The 11759-nt window shown below is 51.0% G+C and overlaps 1 protein-coding gene across 1 annotated transcript in view; it reads left to right on the plus strand.

The window, feature by feature from the left end:
- LOC103804847 (neurofascin-like) overlaps nucleotides 1–11759 on the plus strand; it is a gene marked incomplete at both ends in the record, with an annotated part of 24230 nt that overhangs the window by 2602 nt on the left and 9869 nt on the right. The window contains 6 exons of the mRNA XM_009077482.1: nucleotides 702–924; nucleotides 2820–2935; nucleotides 4088–4292; nucleotides 6508–6630; nucleotides 7263–7463; nucleotides 9851–9865. Of these exons, the coding sequence (XP_009075730.1) occupies nucleotides 702–924; nucleotides 2820–2935; nucleotides 4088–4292; nucleotides 6508–6630; nucleotides 7263–7463; nucleotides 9851–9865 (883 nt within the window). The remainder of the gene's footprint in view (nucleotides 1–701; nucleotides 925–2819; nucleotides 2936–4087; nucleotides 4293–6507; nucleotides 6631–7262; nucleotides 7464–9850; nucleotides 9866–11759) is intronic.

Raw genomic sequence — 11759 nt, forward strand, 5'->3', positions numbered from 1 at the left:
GGTTCTATGACGAAACAAAAAGCAGCAGATATAAGAGTTGTTAGTGAATTAGTGTTAGTTTTTAGAGAATTTCTGGTACCAAAAAGAAACAATATGCAATTATTTGAGTCCAAGAAATGCTGTTGGGTCACAGAGCTTGGGGAGGCTGCTCAGATAGAGGTTCCTTAGGCAGGATGTTTACTCATTTACAGAGCAGCTTCTCTTGCTGCACCAGCAGGTGTCATCCACAGGCAAGAGATCAGCTGTGAGGAGAGACTGCAGTGGGAACAGAGCCTGGAATGGAGGAATAACATATATGGAACAGATCTATGTGTATATGTCTATAGTTATCTCATTTCTAGATATAGATCGAGATGCACATATAAATGTAGATCTGTGCCTAGATAGATATTTAAGCAGTCTGAGCTGGTGGAAGTTCTCCCTGTTGATGGCAGTGGAGTAAGACTGGATGATCTTCAAGGTCCTTCCACTCCAAACCTTTCCACAACCCCACGACTATCAATTCTTGGTCCTTCCTTGGCTCTGGAGGTCAAGAACTAGATATGTTTCTCCCAAGGAACAAAACTCTTGACCTCCTTAGCGATTTGCTGACAGAGCATGAAATCGAACCCAACTGCTGAGCAGAACTTTTTTGCAGCTCCTTGGCAGAGAAATGCACTTGTTTTTCTCCTGACTTTGTGTCTCTGCTCTGGCTCCTGAAGCCCCTGAATGCCACCCAAGCCTACGGGCCCAACCTGCGGTACATCGTGCGCTGGCGGCGCCGCGAGCCGCGCGGCAGTTGGTACAACGAGACGGTCAAGGCCCCGCGCCACGTCGTCTGGAACACTCCCATCTATGTGCCCTACGAGATCAAGGTGCAGGCAGAGAACGACTTTGGCAGAGCCCCAGAGCCTGACACCTACATTGGCTACTCCGGGGAGGATTGTGAGTACTGCTCAGGCAGAGATGCGCAGGGTCTCCAGGCAGGAGCCACCCCACAGGGTGCTGGGTTGGCAGCTGTGCCCAGGATGTGGTTGGAGCACTGCTTGGTTTGGCACAAAAATCCAGCTCCAGGGTGGACAGGGTTTGGGGCAGCCTGGGCTAGTGGAAGGTGGGTCCTTGCACATGGTGTGGAGTTGGAATGGGATGATCTTTAAGGTCATTTCAACCCAAACCACAGAATATACAGAGTTGGAAGGGACTCTTGAGGATCATCTAGTCCAACTCCTGGCCCTGCACAGGACATCCCCAGACTCACACCATGTGCCTGAGAGCATTGGCCAAAGGCCTTTTGAGCTCTGTCAGGCTTGGGGCTGTGACAGCTTCCCTGGGGAATGATCCTTCCACAGGTCTAGGATTCTCTGATTGGAAGAGGCTTGGCCTGTAGATTCTATTCTGGGCTCTGCCTCATGCCCCAGGTCACTGAGCCTTTCTCTCTAACACCCAGACAACACTTTGAGCATGGAAGCCACTCAGATTTCCCCTCAGATGATCTCTGGGCTGAATTCCTTAAGTGGCATTCAATTTTCTGCCCCTGACCTCTGCAGAGCACTGAGTTCATCTCAGATGAAAGGTTCTACCAGTGGCCACAAGGTCCTTAGTTCCTCCTGGCCTGGATTCTTGTGCCTCTCTGATAAAGCCTCAGCTAAGCCCCAGCTTGGGCTGCAGTTTGCAACACATTGGCTCAGCTTATCTTTCTTTAAACCTCTCCCTTGGTCACACAGAACATGAGCAGCTTGTTTAATTCTCTTTTCACCTTCCTCTGGGCTCCTGGTCTCACCTGTGCATGTAGCACCCAAGACTCTCAGCTATGATTATCCTGCTGGGATAATGTGGTTTGCTGCCAACTGCTTTAGTTTCAAAGCAACACACATTAGTTCATGGCATCACTGAGGTCCCTGGAGGGACTTGAGGATTACCAAGAAGGAAGGTGGATAAACCAGGTGAGCATCCAGGACTCCAGGCTTGAAATCAAGGAGCACAAACAGGGCACAGCAGTTTGAAGGAAAACTGCACATTTGGGGCTGTGATGGCACAGACAACACATCTTCCAGCTGGGAATCTTCTCCTGGAGGGAGCAGAGCAATGGGAAGGAGAATGGGTAGGAAAGGTGTGAGAAAGGTGGACACAGCTGACTGGGTAAGCTTCACCACCTCCTGACTGCTTTGTTGTCTCTGCATTACCTCCCTGAGTATTACCAAGGGGATTTTTTTCTAGTTTCTCTTGAAAATCTGTGCAATGTTTCTGAGCTTGGGGAGGATCTGAATAAGCTCCACGTGTGTGGAGGCAAAGCAGGAGACCAAACTCCTGTGTCACAGCCCAGACACAAATGAGTTCTGCCTATTCCTGAGGGCTGGGACAGGTTACACAAAACAAACACCCCAAAATCATCTCTGCCCTCTCATGTCTGAGCTCCTTCGCAAATAACTGCAGGTGTAAAGAGGAGGTAAAACCCCAAGTGGATCAGCAGCAGGTTCTGGCCCAAATCAGATTAATGGATGTGGAAATAAGGTAGCTGTGTAACTTTGGGGTCTATCAGGTGCTGCAGGAGGGGCTGGATGTGCTGGAATCCTTCTCTTGGAGAGGGAGGTGAGCCAGACCCTTCCCTGCAGGAAATCCTTCTGGTAACTGGCTCATGAATGTTCTCATGGTTGTTGGATGAGTGAAACATGGTTTATTTCCCTCCCCCTTCCCATGGGAAACAGCAGAGCCTGTGTGGGGCTGCTGCTCACCCTGTCTGCCATGGGAAAACCATGGCAAGGGCAGAGAGGAGTCTGTCTGTCCTCCTGTCTGCCCTGCAGGACCCTAATGCCCACTGTGCTTTGTCCCTGCCCCCCCAGATCCCAAGGCTGCTCCCACAGATGTTAGGATAAGGATTTTAAACAGCACTGCCATTGCTCTGACCTGGACACGAGTGCACCTGGACACCATCCAGGGACAGCTCAAGGAGTACAGAGTGAGCAACCCAAGACTCTTCAGCACTCACTGTTAATACATCTAACCCTCTAAAACGCCAAGGTGGCTCCAGTGCTGGAGCTGCTGGAGATGGGGATGACAGAAAACTCTCCTCCAGCCACTAGGACCCTTTTTTGGCTGTGGTTGGGGGCTGAGCACAGGGGCTGAGCTCTGCTCTGGAGCAGCACCAGCAATGAAAGGCCTTGGTTTGCTCTTTGGGGTGCCTGGATGGGGCTGGAGACACATCCTGCTGCTGCCCCAGGGCTCAGTGTCCCAGCACTTGGCTGCAGGATCTGCAAGCCAACAGTGCACCCACAGTGCTCTGGGGTGGTGCTACCCATGGCACCAGGTGTCTCCTGGCTCTAGAGCTGCTCCTGAGCTGGCTGGTTTGGGGGGAATGACCTCAAACTGGTCAGTTTTGTGTCGTCCCCAAAGGATTTGTGTCGTGTGTCAATGACCACCAACCCCTGCAAAGCCTTAACCCAAGTGGTTCCTACTAACTGGTGACTAAAGTCTGAGTGGATCCTGATGTGGTTTGGGTTTTCCTGATAGTATTTAATACCTCCTGCTGAGGTAAAGTGCTAGTGTTTATGTACAGAGCACAAACCCTGTTCCAGCAGCATTTAAGGCTCTGCCAAACCCACGTGTCCTGCAAACAGCTCCAGCCCTTCAAATCCAATAATCCTCTGAGCACTGCTCTCCTCTTTCTGCCTCTGCTTTTATCTGCTCCCTTTTCTGAATGAACCTTATTTCTGCATGAAATAAGATTTCCAGTCAGAGCTTTGAATGGGAGATTTGCCAAATTCAACCTCTCCTTTGTGCCTGGATGTGTCCCACGTGTCCTTGTACACCACTACAAAGCCACTCCAGGTTGGACAAGGAGAATCACTTGATGTCCCAACACTTGGGACCCTGAAACAGTTTAGTGGTTGTGCTCTGTGCCCTTTGGTAAGCACTTAACCCCCTGCTCAGCCTCTTCCTCGGGTAACAGCCCAACCTTCCTCACAGTGAGGATGTGAAGCTTCACTAATTGCTCTAAAAAGGTTCCTACAGCTCTTTGGGAAAGCAAAACTCTGCTCTGCTGTGTGAATGTGAACAGAAAACTGCCCTGAGAGATGGGCAAAGCTTCACTTGCCATGCATGTTTCTTGAAGGCTTATTTCTGGAGGGAAAGTAGTTTGCTGAAGAACCTGTGGGTCTCCAGAAAACGGCAGTTTGTGAGTTTTCCTGGAGACAGAAACAGGGGCATAGTGTCCAGGCTGATCCCTTACAGCAACTACAAGCTGGAGATGGTGGTAACCAACGGCAGAGGAGATGGGCCACGCAGTGAGCTTAAGGAGTTCCCCACACCTGAAGGAGGTATGTGCCCAAGGGAGGGTTGTGGAGGTACCCAACTCTCAGGGACTGATGGGAGAGCTTTGGGTGCTTCTCCTGTGGAGCAGGAGCTGAGTCACCATGGTGTTGGGAGTGGAACTAGGAATGGAACTAGGGAACAATCGGCTGAGGTTGTGGGGAAGGGGCTGGAGAACCTGGAGAAGAGGCTTAGGGAGGACCTTCCACTCTCTCCAACTCCCTGGCTGGAGGTGCAGCCAAGTGGGGTCAGACTGATCCCAGGAAAGGAAACAGCCTCAAGCTGTGCTAGGGCAGGTTCAGGTTGAACATCAGGAGGAATTTCTCCATGGAAAGGTCTGTCAGGCCTTGGAACTGCCCAGGGAGGGGGTGGAGGCACCATCCCTGGAGGTGTTCAAGGACCAACTGGACGTGGCACTCAGTGTTCTGCTCTAGCTGACAAGGTGGTAATGGATCACATTTTGGACTTGATGACCTTGGAGGGCTTTTCCAGCCTAAATGATTCTGTCATCATCTGGGCAGCATCACTGTCACATGGCACTGCCAATGCCATTGTCACCACAGGGTAGGTGACACCTCTGCATCTACACCTAGAGCTGAGTCACTCTCAGCAGCCAAAAAAATCCCCATCAGCAAGTAGATTTTAGGCTGAAATGCTTGCAAAGCCTCCCAAGAGGCACAGCACTGTGCCCTTGATGTGCTGCCTGACCTGCAGATGTCCCTGTGCCTCCCTGTGCTGCAGGTCAGGGATGTGGCAGTGAATAGATCCATCCTGCTCAGGAAAATCTTCCCCAGACCTGAGCACTTCTGTTCTGCAAGGACATCACTAATGCTTCTGTCAGGCTTTTCAGGCAAGAGCACCTCGTTCTTGTGTCTGAGGAGCTTCTGTCAAGGATGAACTGGAGATTTTCATTTTCTCCCTGTCACAGGAGCTATTTATAGGCACTCTGAGAACTTTGGGTTGGAGCTGCACTTCCAGGGGCTCACAGGGACTCCTCCTATAGCACAGAGGGTTTGGGGCACTAACTCTTCCTAGGGCACAGAAGGTTTGGGGCAGTGACTCTTCCTATAGGATAGAAGTTTTGGGGCAGTGACTCTTCCTGTAGCACAGAGGAGTTTTTGTCCCTGACTCTTCCCATAGCATAGAGAGTTTTTGGCACAGAATCTTCCAAAAACCCAAGGGGAGAAACCTGTCTGGAAGCAAATCTTGCTTCAAAATACTGTGGGATTTTCCTCTTCATCCTATTTGTGCTGCACATCTCTCAGCCCTCAGTCTCTCCCTCAGCATCCTCTTGGATTTTCTATTGATCAGCCAGAATTCAGCTCATTTCACGAGGAAGGACTCAGTTCCTGTAGTGTTTGTGCACTGTGAGAGCTCTTTACCTGTGTGCTGGAGGATTTGGGGTGACTATAGACACTTGGGGTGTCTCTAAGGGTATGTGAACAGCATTAACTGAAACGATTACAGCAGATTATCCTGTTGTCACAAGGAAAATGTTGATTGTTGGTTTTTTTCCTATACCACTAAGCTCTTTTATTGACTATATATTGACATTTAGGGGACTGACTGATGCTCTGCACAGCTGCTGCTAAAAATAAACACATCCCTAATGTCTCAGATCAGCAAGCCAAGCTCTTTCTCCAATTAAGACACTGCAATGATGAGTAAACCAGGAGAATAATTGAATCCAAGCCTGTATAATTCTTTCCTTCCTTTACCAGCCTGCAATAAGCAGTCAGAGTCAGGGTGAGGAGCACTGGGTACTGCAGCAGGGCAGAGCTCTAGACATGAATCACAGGGATGCTTTGGCTAAGAGAAGCTGCTGTACAAGAGTTGATGTTTCTAAGAGAGAAATCGATGAGCTGGAGAGGTTGGGCTGGGTAGGGGCTGTAAATAAGGCCAGAGGTGGCACTTGCACTGTGTCCCAGCTCTGCTTCAGCTGCAGCATCGTGTGGGGCTTGGCTGGAGGGCAGTGGAGCCAGCCCAGCACGGGGTTTGCATGCAGAGCTGCTCTGCTCCCTGCACACACACACACACACTGCTGAAACCTTGGGCTGGTGCATGATTCCTGCCCCAGATTCGTGTCCACTCCATCCCTGTCCTTTCTCGTGTTGGTGTTGTGAGTGTCTCTCAGCCTCTGCTGTGCACAGTAGTGTAAGGGTATGTTATCTTGTGTGTTTTCTCTTCTCTCCCTCTCCTCCTTGCTCCCATCCTCCTCCCAAGTGCCCAGCTCCCCCAGGTACTTGAGAATCCGACAGCCCAACCTGGAAATCATCAATCTGGAGTGGGATCACCCAGAGCATCCCAATGGAATCCTCACGGGATACAACCTTAGATATCACGCCTGTACGTTCCACACCTTGTCTTCTTAGTCATTAAATGCTAGCCTGGATGCTAATTACCTCCTTAGCCAGCACAGGGAGCCCTCTGTAAGGAACTGGAGACTTCCAGGATGAGCCAAAGGTGTTGAGGGGCTCCTGGAGGGAGCAGGGAGGGTGGTGGGTGCTCAGGTACCCAATGCTCAGTGCCTTTGGGTGGTTCAGCTCTGTGGAGCAGGAGCTGAGCCACAAAACTGCTGGGAGAGGAACTGGGAAGCAATTGGAGCTGAGTCTGAGTTCTCCAGAGTCAACTATTGAACTTGGTCTAAGTTTTTCTAAACCAGAGATCAATGTTGACCTTTAGCCAACTTTGATCTCTGGTTTAGAAAAGACCTTTAAGTGCAGACTGAGGAGTTTGTGTGCTCACTCAAACACAAGCTCCTGCCCAGAGCCCAGCACGATGCCTGGGGCAGTACATCCTTCTCTGACCACCTGCAGGACCCTGAATATCCCTACCAGCAGCCACTGAGTCACCAACTGCCCCAAATGAAGTGTCCTAAGCTGCATCAATAGCTCTGAGCACACTTGGCCCCCCCAGGTCAGAGCCAGGGGGAGGTGATGAGGAGGAGAGCACAGAGAAGTCCTGAATCCAGGCTGAAGCCATCACCCCCTGCCTTTCCTCCCCAGTTAATGGATCCAAAACAGGCCGAGCCATGGTGGAGAGCTTCTCCCCCAACCAGACCAGGTTCACCCTGCAGAGGACAGATCCCATCTCACGCTATCACTTCGTCCTGCGCGCACGGACACAGGTGGGAGAAGGAGAAGCCATAGTGGAGGACTCTCCAGCCTTGCTGAACGAAGGTATGTGCAGCAGCAACAGCTTCTGGCTGTGCCCAAGGGTTTGGGGAGGGGCTGAGGGTCCATGTGTGAGCCCCCAAAACTGCAGGGCAGAGGATCAGGTGGAGCATTGAGTGCTGTACAGTTGCTTTCTACTGCTGAGACACACACTGGGCAGGACCAAAGGCTGCAGCAGAAATGGCACAGAGGTGGCTGAGGGACTGTCCTGTCCTCCAAGGAACCACCACCTTGCTGCCCCTCAAGCAGTGAGCATTGCTCATGCTGGGCAGGACCAAAGGCTGCAGCAGAAATGGCACAGAGGTGGCTGAGGGACTGTCCTGTGCTCCAGGGAACACTTTGCTGGTCCCTGAGCAATAAGCATTCCTCCTGTGCTCTGCAGCACATCCTCACATGCCCCTGGAGCAGGAGGCACTGTGGTTTTATACTGGCAGAGCAGGGTTAGGATAGGTATTAGGAGGTAATTCTTCTCCTTGAGGGGTGAGACAAAGAGCACTAAAATTGCCCTTCCAGTGCCTAAAGGGGCTCCAAGAGAGCTGCAGAGGCACTTTGGGCAAGGGATGGAGGGACAGGGCACAGGGAATGGCTTCCCACTGATGGAGAGGTGATTTAGATGGGATATTGGGAAGGAATTGTTCCCTGGGAGGTGCTGAGGCTCTGGCACAGGTTACTCAGAGAAGCTGTGGCTGCTCCAGCCCTGGAAAATGTTCCAGGGCAGGTTGGATAGGGCTTGGAGCAACCTGGGCTGGTGGGAGGTGTTCCTGCCCATGGCAGGAGTGGACCAAGATGATATCAAGGTCCTGTCCCAACCCAAACCACTCTGTGCTCTTGCTCTGCTCTTGCTGGAGGTGATTTTCCCCTCTGCTGCATTGCAATGAGCTAGACCTGGGGCAGGTGTGGGTGATTTTAGGGGCAGGGGCAGTGGTGCCACCTCCCTCCCACCCCAGCAGCAGCTGAGCTGAGCCTCCAAACAAAGCCCCAACTCTCAGCTCCATAATCAGATAACATCCCCATTGTGGAACATTCATCAAACTAAGTGGAAGTTCAGGAGCCCTGAGGGAACGTGTGGAGACCAAAGTAGCTCTTTGCCTTCCTTAGCCTCCACTAAGAGACCTGTGATTTGGTTAGTGCTGGGATTTAATGGGAGGTTTGTCTCCTTTCCTTCAGCTCCCCCTCCCCAGCTAATGGCTCTGAGTAGGCAAAGTAATCCCTACCCTGACCCAGTGGAAATGAAATGCTTCCCAACACCTCTTAGGTGGCTCCAGCAGCACTAATTGCCACGACAGGATGGGAGATAAGGCTGCAGATGCCAAGGGGAACAAACCAGCCAAGCTACCCCTGGCAAACATGAGAGGGACCTGTCATTGCTTTAAAGAGGAGCTGTTAGGGCTTGGGTTGAATTTAGTAGTCAATATTTCTAGTTGCTTCATATATATTTGCTTTCCTGGGGTTGTGTCTATGCACTGATCCCAGCAGCAGTGAAATAACAGCCAGAACCAACTCCTGTTGGATAAAACCTCATGGATTTGTGTCAGTAAAGAGCAGGTAGAGCCTACACCTGTGTGACCAGGTAAGGTGCCCTGTCTGCAGGGTTTGGGGGGCAGATGTGGCACTTCCCTGCTGGAAAGGATAAAGCATTGGCCACTAAGCAGCAAGAAAAAAATCAAGTAGTTTACAGTCAACTTACAGAAATGCAGCAAAGTTTGCCCTCAAAACTCCAAGACCTTGAGGTACACCGTGACATAGGTGAGTTCTGCTCATGCCAAGTAAGTACCACAAGCAACTCTGAGTGCCCACTGGGATGGGAAGGTACCTGCAAAGTATGGGAAAAAAGAGGAGGTTGGAATGGAAAGAAACTAAGCAGGTTAAGAAAATGAAGCCCATTAATGCATTCAGAGGTTGTTTTCTGCTTGCCAAACTCCTCCAGTTGGGAAATGTTAACTAAAACCCCTCTGGGCTGTGATCCCACAAGGATCCCAAGGAATAAGAGGCCAAGGAGCTCTGATGTGACACTAGGCAGAATCAAGGTGTCAAAACCATCCTTGGAGGGATTAGATCTAAGCACTCATTTAAACCTTTGGTTTGAGGACTCCCCTGGCCCCTTCCCTGCAGAGCTGGTGGGTGTTTAGTGCCATCTGTGCTACCCTGGTGTGGTTGGTCCATGCTCTCCCTGCCCTGTGCCAGCAGCTCTGAGCTCTGGAAGGTTCCAGGTCGTGGCTGATGCCTTTTCCTCCCTTTCTCTCAACTCTCTGCTGCCTGTGTGCAAGTGATCCTGAGTGTCCTGTTGGTGTGTTCTGGATGGTTTATACATTGCTGTGTTTTCTCTTCCCTTCTCTCTCTGTTTCCTCCTCTCTCTCTCTCTCTCTCTCTCTCCTTGGTGCTGCCCTCTGAAGCTACTCCAACCCCAGGTACTGTACCCCGGAGGTAACAGGCATGGGGGCAAGGTGCTTTCTGGGCTGCCAATTAAGCATGCACTTCATTAACCCTTTCAATGGCAACAGGAAGGCTCAGCAGTCCAATTTGGCCCTAGGTAATTATTTAGGGAAAAGCAAAGCCCCCCACCCCACCCCCCAAGGCAGGAGAGCCAAGGACAAGCTCCACAGGGAGGATGCAACGATCAAAATCTCTTTGCACAAGGCTTAAAGCCTCCCAGATGCCTAATGATAGCCAAAGCCACCAAGCACTGCAGTGGCCACAGACTGTACAAGCCCAAATGAGACTCAAGTTGCCCATTAAAGAGGTTTTTTTACCCTGTTAAAGAGGGTTTTTTGTTCTATTAAGGAGGGGTGTTTTTTCCCCCTATTAAAGTGGGTTTTAATCCCAGCTCTGCACAAAGCCTTTGCTCTTTTAAGCCTCAACATCCCCACCCTGCAAAATACAGACTGTTTCCAGTCAGCCCTGGCTCAGTGGTGCCTATCCAGCACCTGTGCTCTTCCCTGTGGGATTTAAGCTGGATTTTCCCCCCACCCAAGAGCCTGTGCTGCTGCTTCTGGAGCAGCTGCACCCTTAGCCACACAGGGATGTGTTGCAGGGTATGAGCAGCACAAGCCACAAACCTCCTGGTGGCTTTGCCAGGGCTTTGGTACAGGAGAATCCTTTGTTTTCAGGTGCCATTGAAAGGGTTAAGGACGATGTCTGTGCCACAGCTGTGCATGTCTGCATGGAGGCTACTGCTGGCTTTGCCCTCGTTGCTCTTCCTACAGCACAGAAACCTTTTCTTGGAGTGGGAGCAGCTCTTCTCCTGCTCCCATGGAAAACCAAAGCCCCAGTGTCAGCCTGCAAAGCCCAAAGCAGAACTCCTGGTTGCCCAGAGGAGGATTCCCACCTCTTACAAGCACTGCAGACACCACTTTCCCACACACAAACACACTTTGAGGTGTATTGCAGCCCATTCCAGGCTCAGAAGGGGATGAGTGGCAGAGCTCAGGGGGTGCAGCCAGCCAGAACATCCCCCAAATGCTGTGGAAAAGCTTTTGGTGTGTGTGGAGTAGCAGCACTGGTTTCTCTGCACCAAAGGCAGAAAAGGTGCTGCTTTGCCTTTGCTGGACACAGCCCTGGGGCTGTTCTAGGATGAACAACTTCCTAGGGAAGACTCTTCCCAGGTGATACAAGTGCAGGACCTGCTCTCTGCACCTGTAGGTTTTCCTTTGCTGCCCCAGAGATGTTTCTCCTCCTTTGATTTTGTTGCAGTGACATCTCCACTTAATATGGTTTTGCATTTCTTTGCCTTCCTGAGTAGATGCAAATCTTTTCCCTAATGTGTTTTTCCCTCCCTAAAAGCAACAAAAAGCCAAAGGGGGTAAAAAGTTGTTCTGGTTGGGTGGTGTGAGCCTGAGACTGGACATCCATCACCTTTTGGCTTAGAGGATCTCTATCCTCCAGGTCCTGCAGGGCTGTGCTGCTGCTCCTCCTCTACAGCAGGAGAACAGCTCCTGCTTCAACCAGGGTTTAGCTCATCCTAAGAATCTGGATTTTCTTTGTGGCTCAAGATCATCTAAAGTCCTTTTCTGCTTGCAGTGGCTATTGCTGAACTCTGAGAACATGACACTATCTCTTTATCCTTCAGCATGTTTCATTTCCTCCTGCATTTCTTAGAGCCCTGGAAGTCAGATGAGTTACTATTTAAGGGCTAATTCTCCAAGAACTGAGCCCAGCCAGGCATTTGTCACCTTCTCCTAGGTGCAATGGGAAGGAGGAAGGAAGGGGCAGAGCTGAAAGGAGCCTGAGAGGCAATAAGTGAAGGAGTAGATCACTAAGTGCTGCCCCAGCCACACTCTGAGCCTCCTCCCTGAGCCTTCAGCA

Source organism: Acanthisitta chloris, unplaced genomic scaffold (genome assembly GCF_000695815.1).
Source record: "Acanthisitta chloris isolate BGI_N310 unplaced genomic scaffold, ASM69581v1 scaffold14256, whole genome shotgun sequence".
NCBI classification, from domain to species: Eukaryota; Metazoa; Chordata; class Aves; order Passeriformes; family Acanthisittidae; genus Acanthisitta; species Acanthisitta chloris.